Source organism: Phyllostomus discolor, chromosome 3 (genome assembly GCF_004126475.2).
Source record: "Phyllostomus discolor isolate MPI-MPIP mPhyDis1 chromosome 3, mPhyDis1.pri.v3, whole genome shotgun sequence".
Taxonomy (NCBI): Eukaryota; Metazoa; Chordata; class Mammalia; order Chiroptera; family Phyllostomidae; genus Phyllostomus; species Phyllostomus discolor.
Window position 1 is genome coordinate 118,052,975 of NC_040905.2, and position 22,712 is coordinate 118,075,686.

At 51.4% G+C, this 22,712-nt stretch overlaps 2 protein-coding genes and 1 non-coding gene across 12 annotated transcripts; 2 read left to right on the plus strand and 1 right to left on the minus strand.

The window, feature by feature from the left end:
* Positions 1-40: 40 nt before the first annotated feature.
* ASPHD1 (aspartate beta-hydroxylase domain containing 1) lies at positions 41-3,478 on the minus strand. Its single transcript, XM_028509306.1, has 3 exons — positions 2,243-3,478; positions 975-1,088; positions 41-305 (listed from the first exon to the last, which is right to left on the minus strand). Exons 1-3 carry the CDS (start codon positions 3,069-3,071, stop codon positions 196-198), a joined length of 1,053 nt encoding a protein of 350 aa, XP_028365107.1. The 5' UTR covers positions 3,072-3,478; the 3' UTR covers positions 41-195.
* On the plus strand, positions 569-689 carry LOC114514665. Its single transcript, XR_003686097.1, has one exon. It is a non-coding gene; the product is annotated as a U6atac minor spliceosomal RNA (small nuclear RNA).
* Positions 3,464-22,485, plus strand: SEZ6L2 (seizure related 6 homolog like 2). 10 transcript variants are annotated; one of them, XM_036021256.1, is made up of 19 exons: positions 3,464-4,913; positions 4,959-5,093; positions 6,027-6,158; positions 6,851-7,150; positions 7,495-7,634; positions 7,922-8,123; positions 12,345-12,551; positions 13,205-13,373; positions 13,993-14,156; positions 15,773-15,973; positions 16,427-16,565; positions 17,376-17,572; positions 17,703-17,897; positions 19,957-20,148; positions 20,232-20,423; positions 20,923-20,961; positions 21,143-21,260; positions 21,385-21,481; positions 21,913-22,485. In XM_036021256.1, exons 2-19 carry the CDS (start codon positions 5,015-5,017, stop codon positions 21,940-21,942), a joined length of 2,793 nt encoding a protein of 930 aa, XP_035877149.1. In that variant the 5' UTR covers positions 3,464-4,913; positions 4,959-5,014; the 3' UTR covers positions 21,943-22,485. The 10 variants fall into 10 exon arrangements, with proteins under 10 accessions (XP_035877149.1, XP_028370445.1, XP_028370454.1 ...); XM_028514644.2 differs by having other exon boundaries at positions 3,464-5,093; XM_028514653.2 differs by having other exon boundaries at positions 3,464-5,093; positions 12,345-12,530.
* Positions 22,486-22,712: the final 227 nt, after the last annotated feature.

Sequence of the window (22,712 nt, forward strand, 5' to 3'; positions counted from 1 at the left end):
CTGCCCTAGGGCTGGTAGCTGGGAAGAAAGTAGTCAGGAGTTAGGATTTAAGATCTGTATTTCAATGTTCACTAGCCAGTTGCCTCCCTCAGCCCCGCCCACACCCTGCAATGGAGAGGAGGTCCTGGATACCACTCAAGCCATCCCTGAGTGCAGCGTCTCTCCAACCCAGATGTCTGAAGGCAACACCTTCCTTCAAGGGTCTGGTGCAAAGACAAAGTCGAGGGCCTGGCGCTCTGCCCCAGCCACGTTGGGATGCCAAAGGTCCACAATGAAGACCACTCGAGGCCCATCTTCAGGGGAACCTAGGGTACATGGGAATGGAGACAGGAGAGCAGCTGACATTAAGCACTTATATGCCAGAGCACTCACCAAATACTCAAGAAAGCAAACACTTTGTAAGTAAGTGCCAAGCACTGTTCTAACCCCTGATAGGCATTAACTCTTAATCATCAAAATAAACTATGAGGTAGTACCATAATTACTCCTATTTTATACAAAGTAACTGAGGAACAAAGAGGTTAAATAACTTGTCCAAACTCACACAGCTAGTAAGTGCCTGAGGGATATGTTGTATGAAAGGAGAGGTTAGCACTCCCCTTGACAAAGGTGGAAGAGGCCCACAGGCCTGATAACACATGCAGTTAAGGCATTTCCACCTACTTGGTGGCATCTAACCATGTAAGTGCCAGAAGTAGCACAGGAACCCCAGTGGTCCGGGCCCTGGGTCTTATGCTGTTAACCACTTTGAACCTACATTAATTTATTTAATCCTTCAGTCACCTTATCAAGAAGGCAGTTTCCCCATTTTGCAGGTGATCGTAAAAGCTGTGTGACTTGTTCAAGGATATGCAGCTGGAAAATGGTGGTGCTAGGACGGCAAGCCAGTGGGCCTGATTCTGTAGCCTCTCACATGACTATTTCCCTTCTCTGTTAGTCCCTCATTCCTCCTGGCAGAGGGAGAGCCCCATTACCGTTATGAGCCACTGTGTGCAAGAAGGAGTCGTCCACCAGTAGACAGTGTCCCTCAGCCCAGCACTGGGGCTCACCCCCAACCACCAGCTCACAGCCAGGTGGGATCTTCAGACCTGTGGAAAAAGACCCAGGCATACCAGGTTCTATGGTGGTTCCTCCTTGCTCTCTGGAAGGTGACTTGGAATATAATTATAAAACAATGCTGGCTGAAAGTTATAGGAAATACAGGGAAATGCAGTGCAAAGCACAATCTGTTCTGTTTCAGAGAAAAGGGAAGGCTTCCTGGAGGAAGCATCATTTCCTCCTAGGCTTCTGACAATTTAAGAACCTACTATGTGCTGGGCCTTCCCTCCCTGCAAGATATAAAACTAATGACTCCATCCTTGCCTAGAGACCACACAGTCAAGTACTGAGAAAACTGACCAGCCACTTCAAATGATAAAGAATAGATATCTCAGGGAAGGTATGACATTTGAAATTGTTTCCTGAGGGCTAAGTAAGAGTTTTCCAGGAGGTGATAAAGTGATAAATGGTAAAGACATTTTAGGTTAAGTGCATAGCATGAGTGTGGTGTTTGCCAGGATTAGTCAGAGGCCTTTATTTTTTAGATCATGGTGGGAGGGAAGGCAAGGAAAGGAACATGGGAGATGAGGAAAGAAAGAATCTGGATTGGATCCTGAGGCTAGTGTGCTTCAAGTGGAGGACACATCTAAGCAGTAGTACAGGAGATGATTTTAGGCAAAACAAGGTCACGGAATTAAATAATCAGAAAATTGTTTTCCTCTCCATTTTCTCTCAGTCTTTAAAACACCGAAAAGCAAATCTCAGTTTAGTGTTCTCATGACATTAACACCCCCACTAACACTGCTCCCTTCTAAACAAAGAGAGTGTAGGCTTCAGTTCCAGAGAGACTATTTAGCCAGAATCTTAAAAGCCTTTTCTAAAAAGTTTAAATTTGTTTTTATGAGTACTCTCCATTTAGGGCAAGTAATACTGATAATCATGTTCTGTAAAGATTCCTTTTAAATAAGTAAAAATATGGATGGGAATCCATATGAAGATACATAGTACAGATGATAAAGGACTATGGCAAAGCTTATGAGCATGGTTTGCAGGTAACTGAAGCTCAGAAAATGCTGCTGTTGTGGGAAACAGGTTTCTGAAATCAAAGATTTCTGAGAAGAGGCATGATCAGAACCACAGTGTAGAAATCTCTGGTGGCAGAGAAGGGAGGCAAGGAGGTTGTCTGCAGGCATCATCTACTTACCCAGATGGCATCTGACCCGGGCATTGGTGGGCCCACAACGGCCCTCAAGCCGGGCACCGGGAAGGAGGACAGAAAAGCCAGCATTGCCAAAGGTGTTGGCACTCATGAAACTCCGAAGTCCCCTCAGTGCCCGATAGGCCCTGGGGCACCGGCGGCAGTTGTTGGGTTGGCACCGGCCTGCTTGATACAGCAGGAGCTGGTAGCACCCAGGAGCCAGCAGTGGGGACCAGCCCCGAGGAAGTGGGGTAGTCCCTGAGAAATCCCAGCTCACTGCCCCAAAGTCTCGCAAAATAGCAGAGAAGCTGCTTTCCAGGAGCTCCACGTCATGTCTCTGGGCATCCCGCGGCACGAAGGGCAGTGAGGGCAGGTCAGGCAGGAAAAGCAAGTCTGGGCGCTGAATACCTAGGACCCCTGGCCCTCCCCCAGGGCCTGGGCCACCCTGAGCTGCCCGCCTCACCCTACCCATCCCAGCCCAGGAGTATCGCCTGGCGTAGGCCCGAAGGCGACGGCTCACTAGACCTTCTGTCCTAGGTCCTTCCCCAGGCTCCCCAGAGCTCCCTGGGCTTAGCTTGCCAAACTCAGAGCATCCCCCAGGCCCACCACTGACACCCCCAGCCTGACTCCCAGCCCCCAGAGCCTGCATGTCTTGGGAGCCCAAGCGGTAGCAGTACCAGAGGAAAAGGGAAGTGAGAGCTCCCAGGAGCAGGGTAAAGGCTGAGGAGGCCAGGGGCAATGGCCATGTAGGCATGATGGGCAGGGAGACCATGGCCAAGAGGCCTGGGACATCTTCCTGACCCCAGTTCCCCTGTGCCCCCAGTTCATCCTCCATGGCTGCTCCCTGGTTACCCCCTGGGCTGTTTCCCTTCCACGTTTCCACTCTGGGTTCTCTCTGTTTCAGAGGTCTTCTCTCCACCTTGTATCTCCAGCCTTCTCTCCTCCTTCATGTACCTTTAACCCTCCTCTCTCGCCTGTTCTTTCTCCTTGTGGCAGTTTCCTCTCACCCTCTGCCTCTCCTTTCCTCACCCTCTTGTCTCCTCCTCTCCTTTCTTCTCCCTCCACCCCAACCCCTCCTTTCTCTCGCTCTTTCCTCCCACCTCTTTTCTTCTAGCTTCCCTGGACAGCAGTTCCTACCCCACCTGGACCCGCGGCCCTGGGGACCTGCAACCAGTCGTCCTCGGCAGCGGCTTCTCTCCTTCCTCCCCCTTCTCTCCCTGCCCTCTCTTCTCATTCAACCCTACCCGCAGGTGCGCGCGCGTGCGCGTGCTTTTTCTCCCTACTCGCTCCTTCCTGGGCTCCCACACACCCTGACGTCACTCCATCCTACGGTAGTCCTCTCAGCTTAGCTACCCCAGCCCCCTGCCCAGTGGCAGCAGCAACTCAGCCAGCGGGGGATGGGGATGGTCCCCGAATTTCCTTCTCCCCGGACCCGAAGGGGCGCCATATGTGGCTCCAGGGGCAAGTTGCCAACCTCTAGCCGCCCCGCAATGCGAAAAGAAGGGGCGGGACAAACCAAGGGGCGGGGCGAACGTACGGACTGCAGACCAAGATGCCTCGGCCTGTCCTTGAGTCTGCAGAACCTTGGACCAGTCCGCCTGTGACCCCTCCTCCCCCTTCGTTTCCTTCGGAGCAGGACCCAGGAGGGCCCCTGATTGATGGTGATGGCGGCTTCAGCCAATCCGCCGAAGCGCGGGGGGCGGAGCCCACACAGGCTGGGCCGGGAAGAGCTGTCCGCGCGCTGGTGGTGCTGAAAAGGGCGCTTCAGAGGCTCTGAGAGTCCAGAAATAAAAAATCAAAGTTGAAACCCCACTAACGTGGAAACTTGACATTCTCCTAGAGGAGAGGAAAGCCCATTACACATGAACTTCTGTAAAATAGAAGAAGTCCCATAGGAGGGCCTGGATTATAGGCAAGGGGCATATTGGGGGCTGAGCAGGAGCGAACCCAGCTGTGCGGTCCCTCGACACCCTGGGAAGAGGAGATTCAGATTCCAGATGTTGTAACTGTGAGGAGACGGGACCGTAATTATTTCTGGGACCGGAGTTTCCTTTGCCTCCCTTAGGGGCTGAGGGAGTGAGGATTGTGGTCCTGGCTCATAAGGTCCCTCCTTCTTCCATCTGCACTTCCTCCTCCTTCCTCCCGCCCCCCCCCCCCCAATAAATCCCAAGCCACTCCCTTCGCCCGTCCCCAGGATCTGACGTGGGCTCGACACCTTTCTCAGCTTCTCCCTCCCGCAGCTCTAGTGCCCGAGCTTCAGCTCTCTAGGCTCTGCAACCCCCTTCCCTCCCCGCCAAGCCCCGCTAAAGCCCAGTAGGGATCTTCCCAATCCTCGAACCCACCTCAGACCCCGGGAAGCTGTCTTGCCTTTCCTCAGCTAAATTTCACCTTGGTGGACCCAGGAGGCGGAGCAAGAGGGTAACCCAAGAGACCTAGCTCCTTCGGCCCTCTCGGCCCTCTTGCCTCCACCCCCTGCAGCGGGAGCCGCGCCCCCTCTCCCACAGATTCCGGAGCGGAGAACAGAGAAGATTGGGCAAAGAGGGGTGGGCTTCAGGCGACCTCCCAGCCCAATTCTGTCCCTCCGTCTCGAGGGGCTGAGAAATTGTCTTCCTTGCTAACTCCTAGCAGGGAAAAAAAATTAAAGGGAAAGAGAAAGATAGAAGGCGACGGAGGAAAGGTGACAGCTAGATTATTTAAGAGGTGCAGAAGAGACAGAAGAAAGGTGACAGCTAGATTATTTAAGATAGGCACAGAGAAGAGAAATCAGTGTGAGTCGCCATGGGGATTCCCAAGGCCCAACACCCGCCGCCTCCCCAGCTGCTGTTCCTAATTCTGCTGAGCTGCCCCTGGATTCAGGGTAAGGACTTTGGGATCATGGGGGTGGGCCCATGAAGGCTCCCAGGAGGGTCCTTTACTCTCCTTTCTCTGAATACCCTGGGCCTTCCAAGCTCTTAGGGAAGGGGAGGGGCACAACTGATGGGAAGGGGCAAGCCAGGGCTTTCCAGCTTGTACCTGGAACCCCTAACCCCACTATAGAGGAAGTGGGGAAATGAGTGAGGGTAGCTTTTAGCAGGGTCTCAGGGGGTTAAATCTAGGAAGGAAGGCTGGGGAAGTTGGGGGATGTCTGTGGAGGTGGCAGAACACGCAGAGTACCTGAGTAGGAGATGGAGAGGCTGGGAGGGATGCCAGGCACTGCACACACAACTGCTCTTGGATGTATGAACAAAGACAGATGAACAGAGGCACTGCTCAGAGACCAGATAGCCAGTTCCCCTCTCTGCCCCCCAGCCAGACTCCAGGGAGAGACTGCAGAGAAAGAGAGAAAGGAGGGAGGGAGGGAGGAAATTAGGGGGAGAGAGAGAGAGAGAGAGAGGGAGAGAGAGAGAACACCACACTGCAGAGACAGAAATCCAGAGAGAAATCTGGGCACTGCGGAGGCAAGGGCTGGGAGGTGCTGTCAGACCCTCCGCAGAGACCAGGAGACCACTGAGGTGAAAATGAAGGCAGCACCATTCCCCATTTTCCACCCTGCTGGCGCTGTCCAGTGTTCATTACAGCCAAGGTGCTCACTGAAGGCTTACACAGCCTGGGGGCAAAGGAGGGTGGGGAAGGTACAGGATTGTGAGGGGCAGCTGGGAGCCCCTCCTCCCATCTTAGCTCTTAGTGCAGCCTGGAACCCTATGAGCTCCTGCAGTCCCAGCTGAGGAGGGAGAATAACTCTGGAAAATATCTTTCTGGTGAATCTAGGAGTGGGGGGCAGTAAAAGGGCTCTCACAACCTTATCTCTTAGGTCTTCCCATGAAAGAGGAAGAGGCGCTGCTGGAGCCTGGAAGTGAGACCCCCACAGTAGCCTCAGAGGCTTTGGCTGAACTGCTCCATGGGGCCCTGCTAAGGAGGGGCCCAGAGATGGGCTACCTGCCGGGTGAGGCTCCCAGAGTGGCAGGAGTGACATAGAGGCAGAGGGAGATACATTAACTCAGGGGATGGGGAGCTAGGCCGGTGAAATTCAGAGAGAGAGAGAGGGAGAATATAGAGTCAAAACTGGGTATAGACAGAAAGAGTCAGAATAATCAAGAGACAGAGTCAGATGAAAAACAGACAATCAGAGAAAAAGGCAGATGGAAACTCAGAGGACCAGATTCAGAAAATAGTGCAAGAGAGACAAACACAAAAAGAGAAAGAGAGAGAAATACAGAGATTAGTAGATCCAGAATCATAAAATCAGAGAGTGATATGAATACTAATCAGAGAAATGAAGAGTTCCAGAGAGAGCAAGAGAGAGAGCGAGCTGCACAGAGGAGAGAGAAAGGGGTAGTCAGGAGAGGAACCAAATTTGAATGAGGAGGCAGAGAGAGAGAGGCTCAAGGAAACTGTCAGGGTGGAAGGGCCTGATCCAGAAGAGAAGGGGAAGAGAAGGGGGAAGGGTATCAGGCTGTGGAAACCTTGGGAGGAGGTGAAGGCTTTGGTTGGGGAAAGTAGAGGTGGAGGGTTTGTTCCTTGTGGGGAAGGTCTTTTGGGTTCATTGGGGAACCCCCAGTTTCCCTCAGCCCTACTCCCCATCCAGGCCCACCAGTTTGCTCTCCCTGTGCCCTGACTTCTCTTGCACTGTCCCAGGAACTGATCCAGATCCCACACTAGCCACCCCTCCAGCCAGCCAGACTCTTGCATCGCCCTCTCTGCCACGGGCCACTGAGCCAGGGACAGGGCCTCTGACAACAGCCGTAACCCCTAAGTGGGGTAGGGGAGCAGGCCCCACCGCACCGGAGCTGCTGACCCCGCCCCCAGGAACTACGGCCCCACCCCTTTCCGGTCCCGCTTCCCCAGGCCCGCCTCTCAGGCCTGAGGGAGGAGAGGAGGAGACCACGACCACCATCATCACCACCACAACAGTCACCACCACGGTGACCAGCCCAGGTGCGGCAACTGAAAGGGAAGGGGGTAGTGTTCAAGGGGAGTAGGATATGGATGGGGGAGAGACTGCAGGGAAGGTGTGAAAGAAGCAGTCTGGGTACAGGTAGAAGCGGAGCTGCTTCTTAATAATAAAGGCTAGCATTTATATACCCATTCTAAGTACCTTTCTATGTCTTATCTATGTTGCAGTTGGAGAAGGGAGTTCTGGGCACAGGTGGGAGAGGGAGCTTTGGATAAAGATGGTGGGGGGTGCTGGAGAGAAGATAGATGAGGACCCCCAGAGTTGCTTGGCTGGGAGGGCAAGAACACAGGTATTTGTTCAACCATAACCACTTATATCTTTTTAGTTCTGTGTAATAACAACATCTCCGAGGGTGAAGGACATGTGGAATCTCCAGATTTAGGGAGTAGCACCAGCCACACCGTGGGACCCCTGGACTGCACATACAGCATCCATGTCTACCCTGGCTATGGCATTGAGATCCAGGTAAGTGGACTTAAGCATATGAGTATGACTGTGAAACCTTCAAGCCCTTTCCTTTGGGCCTTAGGGTGTGCACAAGTTTGATGTCAGAGCCAGACAACCTGTTTTCTAACTTGAATGGGCCTGTTTTCTGGTATTTGGGAAGACTCCTGGAGTTCTACAACTTGGCCACAGTCACCGTGGTATTTGGACTGCCACATACAGGGAAAAAGAAAGCAAGGGGCGGGGGACTTCAGGGGTTTCCCATCCTGGTTGATTTGCCCTGGTGGGTCTGCATCTGGCTTCTTTAGGTGCAGATGCTGAACCTGTCTCGGGAGGAGGAACTCTTGGTGCTGGCTGGTGGGGGTGCCCCAGGCCTGCCTCCCCGACTCCTGGCCAACTCTTCCATGCTGGGAGAAGGACAGGTCCTTCGGAGTCCAACCAATCGGCTGCTCCTGCACTTCCAGAGCCCTCGGGTCCCAAGGGGCAGTGGCTTCAGGATCCACTATCAGGGTGAGGAGTTCATGGTGCTGGTGGAAGGGCAAGGGACTCACTGGCACACTGGCATAGGGACATCTTCTAAGCACAGCACAAGTCAGGGACTTCTCCTCCTGACTAACATCCTGGAAACAGAATCCTCAGAGGAGACCTATGCACACTTATTTCACAGACTTGTGTTTGAGTATACACTCATACAAGTAACAATTCATCCATTCACTCATATGTTTATCTAGTGTCCACTTCATACTGGCTCTGTGTTAACCTTGGGGACAGGAATGAACAAACCACATGTAAATCTGACAAGGAACTCAGAATCTAGGTAGGGAGATGGACAAGTAATTGGGAGATTATAATTCAGTGACCTGAGGACCCATATCCTTATGATGGAGGAATATAGGCAGAAAAAGCAAGTATCAAATGGACCTAAATTTCTCCTAAGGAATATAGGGATACCTTCTTGGAGGAGATGATAACTAAGCTGAGACCTAAAGGGTAAGTTAGCTAGGGAAAGGGTGGGAGGGAGCAAAAGAGGAAGACAGATGTCCAGATGGATTAAAAAACTCGCTCCTAGACCCAGAGAGGAGAAAAAATGTGAGCCCCTCGAAGAGTTGAAGTAATTTAGCATGGAAGACAGAATTGTCCTAGCTGTGTGATCTGGAACAAGTTACTTAACCTTTCTGTGTCTCATTGCCTCATCTGAAAAATGGGGATTATAATAGTTACCTCATGGTATTATTAGGATGAACAAAGAGTTAATACATATCAACTGCTTAAAATAGCATCTGGTCCTGGCTGGTGTAGCTCAGTGGATTGAGTGCAGGCTGCGAACCAAAGTGTCGCAGGTTTGATTCCCATTCAGGGCACATGCCTGGGTTGCAGGCCACGGCCCCCAGCAACCGCACATTGATGTTTCTCTATCTCTCTTTCTCCCTCCCTTCCCTCTCTAAAAATAAATAAATAAAATCTTTTAAAAAATAAAATAAAATAAAATAAAATAGCATCTGGTACACAGAGCTCAGAAATGTCAGTCATTGCTATTATAGTAAAAGCACAGAGAGAGAGGAGAGAAGTAGGCTAAGAGACCAGACCAGGAGGTAGGCTGGATCATGAAGGGCCTTGTCAGCTTCAGTAAGGAGTTCAGACTCTTTTTCTGCAAGGGAGGGGCGAATACTTTGAAATGTTAAAGCAGGATAGTGACAGCCTCAGATTTGTGACCTAGAAAGATCCTGATGGCTTCTGGGGGAAGGGAAGTGGGACAGATCCATGCATGACTGCACTCATGAGCATCCACCCACAAACAACCTACACATGTGTGTGTCCACACTCGCCTGTGCGTAAGGGGAACCTTCCCATAATGCAAGTGTGTTTTCTAGCATACATGTGTGCCTGAGGCAAGGGGCTCAGCCCACTGTCCCACTCTAGACACTGCTGGCTCTCCAAAGTGCCTCTCTATGCTCTTCAGAAATAGAGGGAACTGTGTCCAGCCAATGTCCCTTTCATATCACCTCATGGCCTTGCCTGACCCCTTATTAGCTTTGCTAACCCCAGATTTCTTTCCCAGGATACACATAACTTATATCCCCACTTTATGACCTCTCCAGCCTTTCCTGAGGCTTCTGCCGAGGGCCTGTTCCGGGGACTCATATGTGTAAGGTGGAGGCACCCAGCACCAAGCCTGTATTGGGACAGCCCAGTGAACTAAGGGACATATAGTTGGCGGTCAGGACCATATATAGGGGAGGAAGGGCATGCCTTGAGGGCCCACAGCAGAGGGCTGAACTATAGATATTACAGAATGGCCCCCTGCTGCCTCCTTTAAGCAGCCACTTCCCTAGGGCATTGAAAATAGAACTCTAGGACTCTAGGCTAAGTAGAACATTGGGGGAACAGAGCTATTTCATAAATTGCCCTTCACTACCCGCCTCGGTCTTCCCTGCTTTATGGCTTCTCTGGGCACCTTCGGAGACAAAGCCCCGTTTAAGCACTTCCTAATCTGCCCTAGCTGGGGCCTCTGGTCCTGAGTGACCTTGTTAGCTTCTCTGACAGGCCAAAGGCTCCATCACCCCTCATGCCAAGGCCAGCAATTGTTGCTTCATTTGCTTCTCACAGTGGCCCTGGAGGTGGGCCACTGTCAACTCCACCTCTGAGAGGAATAAAAAGACTCAAGGTTATATGGATTTCTCAGTCACCCGCAAATTCATTGCAGAGTCAGAAGTCAGAATCCTGAGTGCCTGACTCCCAGTCACTCATTAACTGAGGCTGGTGAGAGGCAGGTGATGAACATTTTCTGAGCACTTTTTATAGTCTGGGTACTTTGTATGTTTGTTTATTTGTTTCATTTTAAAGCTAATTGACAAGGATTATTACTGCCATTTATAAGTTAGAGGCCCTAGAGGTGAAACCGCCTGTTTAAGGTCATATAGGCTAATAAGCTATGGAGCTAGACCTGGAACTCAGATCTGCCTGTCTCCAAATCCAGTGCTGTTTGCATTGTTCCACAGTGCCTCTTGGCTGCATCAGTTGATCAGTTAGACCAGGCTTTTAGGAGACAAAATAAATAAGGTTTGGTTCAGTCTCTTAATGGCAACAGACAGTGGTTAATGTGATGATAAATTATATGTGTGGGACTATATATAGGCAAGAGAGCAACTAACTCTACTAGAGAGAGGAGGGGTCAGGAAGACTTTCTGGAAGAGGTAACACTGAAGTTACTCCTTGAAAGATGGGAAAAAGCAAAAGAAGGCCTTGCAGGTAAGGGAAGTGTGAAAAAGCATGGAGGTGAGACCATAAGAAGTTACAAATCTACATTGTGTAGTATATATGGGTCATATAGGTGACAGGAATTGGAGGTATATATGCTGGGCAGGACCCAGCTGTGGGGCTTGAATGTCAGTCTAGAGCATTCAGACTTGGTTCTGTTGGTCATGGAGAGCCATTACAGGGGCTAACATTTATTCAAATCACTGTGCTCTAGAAAGTTGTTTTTATGTCTCTCTACCTCAGTAGACTGTAGATTCCCAAAGAGCAAGGCCTGGGTCTTATCATGTCTCTCCTCCCAGGACCCCGCCAAGGAAATTCTTGTTGAATTTAAATATATAGGGAGAGACCAGGTCTCTTACAGAATCATTGAGGGCTAGAGGGTTAGAAAAAGCAAAGGCCTAGGCAAGGTGGTATCTCCCAAGCCCTCTGCTAACTGTAGTCTGCCCCTCCTACAAGACCCAGTTTTGGTGTATTTCTTCCAGGAAGCCCTTCTTGATGAGCTCTGCCTGCTCCGAAACAGACACAGAGAGCTCTTTCGAGATGAAGTTCAGAGTCCATCATTTACTGCCAAGCCACTTTCTATTTATTTGTTTTATACCATATGATTCCAAAGACTTTCAGGAAGCTTTCAAAAAAGAATTCAAGCAATAAAATTAAAAAGACTAAGTAAGAAAAAACTGGTACCAGGTAATGTTTATTAAAACTGACGAAACAGAATGTGTATGGAGAAAACTTTGTTTCCTGGTTCTGAGCTTTCTAGCAGTCAGTGCAAAAAGAGAGATTACACAGTTCTCACAGCAAGAAAGGAGAAGATAAAACAGCTCCTTGATAAAAGCAAAGCACTTCACTTACACTTGGCTATTCATTTAGAGAGCAGTGAGTATTAAGGACTGTAATGATAAAATAGTCAAAGTTCCTAAAGGAGTTGTGTCTGGTTCCTGTGGTGACAGCTGAGGTTCTAATACCATAGTGTACCTCCGTGAAAGAAAGTCCACTGTGTGTGTAGAGGGGAGGAAGTGCTCTGAGGCACTTAATAACTTGGAGCCTCATTTTCTGCATCTGGAAAATAGGTCACAGTGTTTCTCTGACTATCTCCAAAGCACAGTGTGAACTCAAGATGTAAGCTGAATAGCTCTGCAAATATGATTTGTTTTTATTAGAGCTGGATGGGGTTTGGTCAATTGATTTGCTTGAGGTCACATAGCAAATGAATGCTAGGATCCGGAATTTCTTTGAGTCTCAGGTACTATATCTCTAAAATGGGGGCCAAAATGGGTAGATTACAAAGACTGGGGGAAATAAGGGATGTTGAAATTACTTCTTCATGAGACAGTGTGCCCATGGGAGCACTCCAACATGGAGCCAGCTTGTACCCCCATGGGTCCTGGAAAGAGGGAGGAAGTGCTGGGGGACTGGTGAGAGAGAGTGGCGTGGGAAAATGAGTCTCCCTTCTCCGTCCTCTCCCTGCTCCAGCCTACCTCCTGAGTTGCGGCTTCCCTCCCCGGCCGGCCCATGGGGATGTGAGCGTGACAGATCTGCACCCTGGGGGCACTGCCACCTTCCACTGTGATTCAGGCTACCGGCTGCAGGGCGAAGAGACCCTCATCTGCCTCAATAGTACCCGGCCAGCCTGGAGTGGTGAACCCCCCAGCTGCATAGGTGAATCTCCTGCCACAGTAGGTGAGGGCTTCTGTCCTAGGAACCCCACTGGAAGGGTCCTATGTTGAGGGTTTCCATCTTTGGGGAACACCTATCTTGGAGGAGTTTTGACCCTAAAGAATTGCTATCCTGGGACCTCCATCTGGAGCTCTTTACATTGAAGGTCTCGATCCTTGGAGTCTCCGTCGTTGGGGGATCTCCATCTGGGAAGTCCCACATGGGAGGTTTCCATATTGGGAGTCACCATTCTGGAGGTCCTTTCTTCTGGAGACTCTTCTTCATCTTAGAGGAAACCATTTTTTGGGGGGGGTGGTCTCAAACCTTTGAGGTATCTCTATCCTGAGGAGTCTTCATCCTGGGGATCCCAGCTTGAAGATTTTCCATCTGAGGGCTTCAATGGGGGATCCCTAATAAATCCCCATCCCAGCATGCCTGCATCTGGGGAATCTTCTTTCTGGTGAAATCTCCATCCTTGGGGTATCCACTTAGGTTTTCCTATTCCAGATCTGGATTCCTACCTCAGTGGTAGCCTGAAAAATGTCCTGTGCCCTGGGGTGAGCATGTAGGGCAAAGGCCATGCTGAGGCCAGGTCCCAGTCAAAGGTCTGGATGGGATGCAACAGCTCTGAAGATGGGGGGAAATGTCACCTTAGCCTGTTCCTCCTCTGCCCACAGCATCCTGTGGTGGCACCATCCACAATGCTACACTGGGCCGCATCGTGTCACCTGAGCCTGGGGGAGCTGCAGGGCCCAACCTCACCTGCCGTTGGGTCATTGAAGCAGCTGAGGGACGCCGGCTGCATCTGCACTTTGAGAGAGTCTCACTGGATGAGGACAATGATCGGTAAGGGTCTGGGCTTTGAATCAGAGGTCCCTACTGCAGGGAAATAGGGAGGCTACAGTGGGGAGTCAGACAGACTTTGGGTAGACCCGTTGGGATCTGTGTCAAACACAGGTTAGTCATTCTTTTTCTTAGGCAGTGTAGCTGTACAAACTTAGATGAATCTCTTAACCTCTCTATGCCTCAGTTTCCTCATCTGTAGAATGGACATAATAAATAGTACCTCTCATTGTTTCTGGGAGGATAAATGCATTAAGATGTGTAAAGTGCTCAGAATGGTGCTAGCACACAGTAAGCACTAGAAATATGTTTGCATTATTGTCATTATTGCTCTTTAACCAGCTGGTATCCCAGCTCTGATGGTAGTTGCTATGTGATGTTAAGCAGGTTTCTTAATCTTTCTGTGCCTCAATTTCCTCATCTATGGCATGAGGAGTAATAATAATAGTATCTGACTCAAGGATTCTTGTAAGCATTAAACAAGATAAAAATATGTAAAACCTTAGAAAAGTACATGGCATATAATTAATGTTTGAAAATTATAGCTATGAAAAGTGCAGGCAAGAGTTGAGGCAGCTTCTGAGGGGAAACTGAGCTCCTGGACACCTTCTGTTCACCCCAGGCTGATGGTGCGCTCCGGGGGCAGTCCCCTGTCCCCAGTAATCTATGACTCTGACATGGATGATGTCCCAGAGCGAGGTCTCATCAGTGATGCCCAGTCCCTCTATGTGGAGCTGCTTTCAGAGACACCTGCTAATCCCCTGCTGCTGAGCCTCCGATTTGAAGGTGACTGCCCTCCCCTCGGGCCCTAACCCCAGCACCTTCCCCTCTGCCTGATGTCCACACGTGGTCACAGCACGTCCTGTAACCCTGCTCGTCTCTGTGTTTGAATTCCGAAAACCTGACTTTCTTCCCCAACCGGAAACTACAAGGTTCTCTTCATATAGACCCCTTCTAATTCTATGAGGTGGCCTTTTCTGTTTAAGCCTCATGTATGGCTGGATCCAGGTACATACCAAGAAACAGTTACCTTAACCTCTCAGTTCTTTCCTCTCTGTTGGCTTCATTCTCAGGCACTCTCAGTCTGTGCTGAACCAAGCAGTTCCAGACTAACATACTACCAACTTAGTAACTCTATCAGAAAGAGAGAAAGCATGCCACTTTCCTAAGAGCTTCAGCAAAAAATGCCAGGAAATGTTCTCATTGACCTGGCTTAGGTCATACCACCGTAGCTAGGGGCAGGTGGTGTTATTGGTGGATTCACATCATGCAGCCATCCCTATTTGGCCCCAAATGAATCTCATGGACTGGAATTATGGGAGGCATGTGTGCCAAAATGAAAATAGGAGTGTTGTTACTTACCAGAAGAAGAGGGGCTGGATGCTGGACAGGTAGAAACAAGGAGGTCAGTGGTCATGGGAGAAGAGGCATTTGAGCTGGGCCTTAAAGGATAGAGAGAATTTTAAAAGAGAGAGATTGAGAATGAGCATTTTGGGTGAAAGGAACAGTGTGAGTAGTGGTAAAGGGGTAGAGAAAGGCCTGTTTGGGAACTAGAGAATGCCAGTGTGACTGGAGCAGAGAATTGACTCTCGGCCCTAATGAATGTGTAGGATTTGGACATGACACTTTATTAGGTCCAGTAACAGTGAGTCTAAAAAATAAATTTCATGTTATATTCTGAGAGTGCAATGAGAATTCCTAGGTTTGAGGCCTGCCTCCATAGTGGTGGGCTACTGATGCCTCAGATTTTTGCTCTGTATGATAGGCACCTAAGTCTTACCTCACAGATAGTTTTGCAGCTAAGGCATGATCAGGTGGGGGAAAACAGCAATGCTTTACAAATGTTCATTTTTGCTGACTTGGTTCAAAGTCAAAGCTGAGTAGCTTTTGTGTTAGCTGCACTTTTAGATCCTAGCCTCAACATGGATAATCAGGGATTATCAGAATCCAGCTGTTACTTTTAAGGAGAGAACACACCTGCAGGAGCCAACGCTCCAAACGCATGCTCCCCCCCGCCCCTCCTTCATAGTTTCCAGAGCCAAGTGTTTCTGGCTGGGAATCAAGCAACCTGTGTTTCAGATGTGATTCTGCCACTGCCCTACTGTGTGACATCGGGCAAGTGGCTTTTTGTCTTTGGACCTCAGTTTGTTTATCTGCAGAATGAATGGCTGGGATTTGACTAGCCTAAGGGTTTCCCTCCAGAGCTAGTGAGGTAACATAAATACAAATGAGGAGTGTTAGGGTTTTGGGGAAACTGGAGAGTGAAAGCTAGTCCAAAATCATTCCATTTTAAACAGCTCACTGAGTGGCCAAGCAACACATGAATTCAGCCCAAGTCCCCCAGTTTGAAACCCCTTGATGTCTGTCCAAATGCTTAATGTGTGTGATCGACTCCTCTTCAGCCTTTGAGGAAGATCGCTGCTTCGCCCCCTTCCTGGCACATGGCAATGTCACTACCACAGACCCGGAGTACCGGCCAGGGGCACTGGCTACCTTCTCATGCCTCCCAGGATATGCCTTGGAGCCCCCTGGCCCCCCCAATGCCATCGAATGTGTGGATCCCACAGAACCCCACTGGAATGACACAGAGCCAGCCTGCAAGGGTGAGCCTTCCATATCGCCAGTAATCCTTCATTCTACAGACTAGCCCCTGAGTTGGGGATTCTGGGAAGTCTATTCACAAGAGACCTGCATATCCAAACCTAATAAATCCAGGTCTTGGGTAAATCCCTGTCCCTTTCAGAGGCTCAGTTTTCTTAGTTGAGTGATTAGTGGGCTTGTTACAGATTTCAGGGATTGCAACCCAAATGTCTCCAAGTGCTAGAAGTGAAGTTGGGCTAAGTCATGTATTGGGTGGACAGTAGGTAGGGTTAATTAAGAGTGGAGCTGGAGATTGGACACCACAGGACTAGGTATGTCAAGAAACAGGTGAGTAATAGATAATAGGAAACCCGTGAAGCAGTCTTGGTGCATACAATTGGGAATGGTGAGGAGTGCGCTGAAATGGAGACTGTGTACTCACCTGGGTCCTGAATGTGACACCCTTTCTACCTTAGCCATGTGTGGAGGGGAGCTGTCAGAGCCAGCTGGTGTGGTCCTCTCTCCAGATTGGCCCCAGAGCTATAGCCCCGGCCAGGACTGTGTGTGGGGTCTACATGTCCAGGAAGAGAAGCGCATCTTGCTCCAAGTTGAGATGTATGTTTGGGTGCTGCCGAGGGGGCGTTGGGTATGGGCTCAGCAGTGTGGTATAACAGCACACTGACCTGCATTCTGAGCCTGGCTGGCTCCTGTGTCTACACAAGATTTGGTGACTATATGGTCTAATGAAAGAGGAGACTAAAGAGGCGGTTCAGGATGGGGGTGTGGGTTGTTAGGTAGACCTAGGTACAAATCACTAATTAGCCAGGTGGCCTAGGACAAGTAAATGGGGCAAAGCAGCCTTCCTCAGGAGCTATTGTGAAAAGAGGCCTCTGGTCTAGTGTCTCTCACTCTGGTGGTTTCTGAGGCCACTCTGAAGCAGATCTCCAGGTTCCGAGGCCCAAGTGGTCGCAGTATCGACAGACAGTAAAGTGGGTGCGGGGAAAATCCAGTGAGCTGATTTGGTATGAGGTGGTCGTGAGACTGGACAAACCCAGAAGTGGGCGTGGCCCAAAAACTCCCTCAGGCGCAGCCTGGAGTTGGGTGGGATGGTAACGATCAGGGTCTGTGACTGGTCAGAGCTGGTGTTGAGCTAGGCTGTGCATCACCAGATATGGACAGTGGGAGGAGATAGTAGTGAGGAGAGAGTTGGGGGATTGGGGAGCAGGAATTGGGAGGAGCCACAGAACAAGTGGAACCTGGAGAGACTTGCACAGACAAGCCCGTAATTGGTCAAAACTGAGGAGGGGAGTACCCGGTAGGGGAATGTGGGCCGGGACCCGAGAGTAGGCAGGGTATTAATAAACTAAGTTAGGGATTGGGAATCGATCGTAGTCCAACCCCCATACCTGTTCCTATTCCCTGCAGCTTGAATGTGCGCGAAGGGGACATGCTGACTCTGTTCGACGGGGACGGTCCTAGCGCCCGAGTCCTGGCCCAGTTGCGGGGACCTCAACCGCGCCGCCGCCTCCTCTCCTCTGGGCCCGATCTCACCCTGCAGTTCCAGGCACCGCCCGGGCCTCCAAACCCTGGCCTGGGCCAGGGTTTCGTATTGCACTTCAAAGGTACCGAGGTCTTAGGGTCCTGAGATGGGCAGGGTTCCGCCAGGCCAGAGATTCCAGCGAGGCCCCTCAAGGCTGGAAGGGCGCTCTGAGTCGCAGGACAGCCTCTAAACTATCTGTGTCTACCCTGCAGAGGTCCCCAGGAACGACACGTGCCCTGAACTGCCACCCCCGGAGTGGGGCTGGAGGACGGCTTCTCACGGGGACCTGATCCGGGGCACGGTGCTTACTTACCAGTGTGAGCCCGGCTACGAGCTGCTCGGCTCCGACATTCTCACCTGCCAGTGGGACTTGTCCTGGAGCGCAGCACCGCCCGCCTGCCAAAAGAGTGAGCTAGGGCCCTACTCCTTCCCAGTCCTGGCTCCGCCCCACCCTTCAAAGTTTCACAGCTCAGCTTGGGCCCCGCCCATTTCACTCTACGCCCCGCCTCCGTCCTTTGTTCCCGCCCCTGGCTTGTCTGGGGTTTCATCCCTTATCTCTCCGTCATCTTCCTCAGGTCCCGCCCCTATGCCCTTCGGGTTCCACTCATTTGCTCCTCCATGCCCTGAAACTCCCCCTGGGTCTCACTCTCATCTTCTCCGGGCTGCATCCCACTCTCTTGTACTGCTCTGGGCTCTGACCCAGTTTCTTCTGGATCCTGCCTCATCTTTTAGTGGCCCCACCCATGTTCGTTGGAGTTCTACCCCTATCTGGCCCTGTCCCATCAATGCACAGTTGCACTCTTCCTGCTCTAGGTCCTGCGCCAGTCTCTCAATCCCCAACTCTTGACATTACAGGGAGTCGCTTTGCTAGGGCCTAGGCGGTCATTGAAGCCCCATGCTGGGTTGGGGTGGGGGTTATGTGGAGGGATTGGGGTCCCTCCCTACCCTGTTGGAGATCCCAGTCTAGGAGAGAAACAGATAGTTAAACAACTCAGGATCTTACAGAGCGGGAACCACAAATACTTAACGTCTCTGAGCCTTGGCTTCTTCACTGGTGAAGTAGGAATAGGGGGTTGTGAAGAGCAAATGAAAAGTTTTTCACACAGTGCCTGGCGCGTGTTAACAGTGAGTAGTGGCTGCTGTAAGTATGAAGAAGGGCTGTGGGAAGAGGGGTGGGTTACTTGTCCCAGGGAGGTAGCAGATTTCACAGAAAAGATGATGTTTAAAGGAGCTGGTAGTTTTTATTTTTTAGAAGAACAAAAGGGGTGGCATCTTGTCACTTTCTCCTAAGTCTAGGAAGCCTATTGCAAGGATAAGGGATTGTAGTTCTTCTACTTGGCCCCTGGGGGCAATGGTGGGGCCAACGGGCACCGAGTTTCAGGAAGCCAGATTTGGACTGGACACGAGGAAAGCTTTCTGGTAGAAACAGCTCCCCATCTCTGGGAGGATTCATGGGATGTCCAGTCTGGAACCCAGATAGAACAGAAGGGGATGGAGGTAGGGTTCAGAGGAGATTGAGGCTGGCCCAGCTGCTCCAGGCTCAGGAGGGCATCTGCCCAAGGAGAGACATCGAGCCTGAAGCGGAGCTGAGACCTAAATCTCTGACTCTCAGCACAGTGGTTTTAGCTCTGCTACTCCCTCTCGGAGTCACTGTGTGCCAAGCATTTGACTTCCCTAAGCCCTGGCCCCCAGTGCAGATGACAGTGATATTGACCTCTCATGATGGATCATCAGAGTATATGTCGTATTTGTAAAACATTTAGCAGGGCCCTGACTGCTGTGGCTCAGTGGGTTGGGTGTCCTCCTACAAACAGAGGGGTCGCCAGTTCAATTCCTGGTTAGGGCACATGCCTGGGTTTTGGGCCAGGTCCCCAGTTGGGGGCATGAGAGAGGCAATCAACTGATGTTTCTCTCCCTCTCTCCCTCCCTTCCCCTTTCTCTAGAAATGAATAAATAAAATAAAATAAAATAAAATAAAACATTTAGCAGGATGCCTTGCACAGGTCTATATACAAGAAATGGCTATGATTGTGATTCTTTCACAAGGTTGTAAACTCAAACGTCCCCAGTCCAGCCTGGCAGGCTCTATTAGTGAGCAAAATAGGCTGGGAATGACGAGACGAGGGGACCGGGATAGCTGGGCCCCTCTAAAGCGGACAGCTGCTGTTCTGCTGATGGTCTGTCATGCAGGGCTGACACTGATAGGGTTTAGCTGATATGCTCAGTACAGTAGTTAAATATTTAAAATTTTATCCTAGGTTGGGGACCTGGGTTGCCCCAATCACTCGGTTTTCCCAAAGAAGCTGGAAATATAAAATGCATAAATTTTAAGATTTTCCAACTCCTGCTCCCTTCATTCTGAGGAACTAGTGGGAAGTAGGGGGTTCAGGTCCCTCCAAGCCCGAGGCTTTGGGGGGAGATTTTTTAAGGCTATAGCTCCCCCTGACCTTGCCCTCTCGCCAACAGTCATGACTTGTGCTGACCCTGGTGAGATCACCAATGGGCACCGCACCACCTCGGATGCTGGCTTTCCTGTTGGCTCCCATGTCCAGTACCGCTGTCTGTCGGGGTACAGTCTGGAGGGGGCAGCCGTACTCACCTGCTACAGCCGGGACACAGGCACACCCAAGTGGAGCGACCGGGTCCCCAAGTGCGCCTGTGAGTCTGGGGACACCTGGGAAGGATGGCTGGGTGGCCTGCTCAGCAGCACGGCTGGCACGTGACCGACATGTTCCCTGCAGTGAAGTATGAGCCGTGCCTAAACCCCGGCGTGCCGGAGAATGGCTATCAGACCCTGTACAAGCATCACTACCAGGCGGGCGAGTCTCTGCGCTTCTTCTGCTATGAGGGCTTTGAACTCATCGGCGAGGTCACCATCACCTGTATTCCCGGCCACCCCTCACAGTGGACGAGCCAACCCCCACTCTGCAAAGGTGCCTGGGCAGACAGGGCTGGAGGGATCAGTCCTAGCAGTGTTCGGGGAGTGACAGGGCTGAGAAAGTCAGGTAGCAAGTTTGAGACCGATGGTAACCCTGCCGAGCTCCCCATTCACCTCCTGTGGGCTCTCGTCCTCATGGGCACATCCAGAAGTGCTGGGCAAGTTCAAGGTCATAAAGCTATACTAAGGGATGTAGTAGAAGGGGCTTTGGTTTAGAAGTCTCTTACCTTCTGGATAGGTCTCAGTTTCCCTGTTTTTGAAAATGCTGCAGACCTGGGTGGTTTAGACTGCCCACAACGAGGAACAAGGGGAGGAAGAAGGCCCTGCTCTGACTCCTCCTCCCTGCCCCCACTAAGGGAAAAATCAAGTTTAGGTTGGCAGAAGTCAGAGAGAATCAGGCTGTCCAGCCCAGCCCCACTGGGCTCCTGGCCCTCTACCCAGCCTCCTTCCCTCCCTGGCTCAGACCCCGTCCCCTCCCCCTCCTCTCCCTGCAGTGGCCTATGAGGAGCTCCAGGACAACCGAAAACTGGAAGGTCAGTGAGGGCACAGGTGGAGACCCAGGCCTGGATGAGTCGGGAGGGCAAGGCAGAGGCTGGGGGCAGGAGGCCAGGCCCCGGAGGGGTAGGGCCCAGGGCTCAGGGCCCAGGGCAGGAGGCTGGGAGAGCCCAGGGCTCAGCCCAGCCCCAGCTCAGTGGCCTCTCCTCCTCCCTCCAGTGACCCAGACCACTGACCCATCACGGCAGCTGGAGAGTGGGAACCTCGCCTTGGCCATCCTGCTGCCCCTAGGCTTGGTCATTGTCCTCGGCAGTGGCGTTTACATATACTACACCAAGTACGTACCATACTCAGGGAGCTGCAGCCAGGGCAGACACCCTGCCTGCCGGCACAGAAGACTGGGGGATGGGGTGTTGGGGGTTCACCTCTGTATAAGCCTCTCTGTCTCCTCTATTTCCCAGGCTGCAGGGAAAATCCCTTTTCGGCTTCTCAGGCTCCCATTCCTACAGCCCCATCACTGTGGAGTCAGACTTCAGCAATCCACTGTATGAAGCTGGGGTGAGCCCTCCCCTCCCCTGAAATGCCACCTCTCTCAGGTCCCCCAGAACTCTATAACCTTCTCTCAAGGTGTCTGCCTACAAAGGCCACATCAATGAACAAAGCAAGTCAGGTGTGCACAATAGGGAGTGGTGAGGACTTTGGTTAACCAGAGAATCGGAGTCCCATCTAGTCCATAGTGGAAACAGGCCCAATTACCAGATTGTTCAAGACAATCCAGAAATTCAGATTTTTTTAATGTGATTTTAACATAGTGTAGGGTGAACCAAACATCTATTGGCCAGATTCAGCCCCACTCCCACACCATGGCCCCCAACCCACTGTTACTTTAAAAATCCAGTGTCTTTCCCCTTCCTTGTGGCCTCTCTCATTTTGTTGCCTCCTCCACTTTCATGCCACCCCAGCAACCGATCCCATCTCTCTGCCTCCAGGATACACGGGAGTATGAAGTTTCCATCTGAACCCCAAGACTAAGGCTACAGGACCCAAGACGCCCCTCCCCTCCTCATTCTGGGCAGGCAGGAGTACAGGACCTGGTCTCTGGCTCCTTTCTTCCCTGCTGTGTAAATAGTCTCCCAGTCCCACGGTGGGGGGCAGGGGCTCTGACGGCCCTGGGGGCCCTACAGTAAATAAACCAGCATCTTGCCACCCAAAACCTCCTCTTCTCAGTTGCCAAACAAGGGGCCTACCCCAACCCATCCTATTGGCTTTGGATCCTGGCCTGGGAACTCAGCTCTTCTGAAACTCCTGGGGCCCTCCAGCCCAGGTTACCCCATAAGGACCGCCCCTGAGAGCTCTGCTGTTCCCTCAGCCATGAAGCCTCTGCCCTTCCCAGATGCTCTGGCTCCGGCCTAAACCCTGGGCCTTGGAGGGTCAGAAGAAGGATGAAGGGGAGAGCTGGGACAAGAAGGCCCCTACCCCTTCCTGCTGTCTCCCCGACTCACAATCTCTTTCCATCTCTGCTTCTGGATTTTTGTTTTTGACCAATAAACAGAAAATCACCACTTGTAACTGGGCTGGTGGGGTGTGGGAAGGAGGGCCACTGAGCTTTGGAGGTGGTGATAGTGGCCTCTCTGGAGGGAGGGCTGGGGGAAGGGAAACCATTTGGAAAAGAAGATGGAAATCTAAGACTAGGCTCAGGGCACTACCAAGGGGTCAAAACAGCGGGCTTTAGGGTCAGCCTTCATGGAGGACTGACTGGGATGAACCCCCTCTGTGCCTCAGCTGGCTC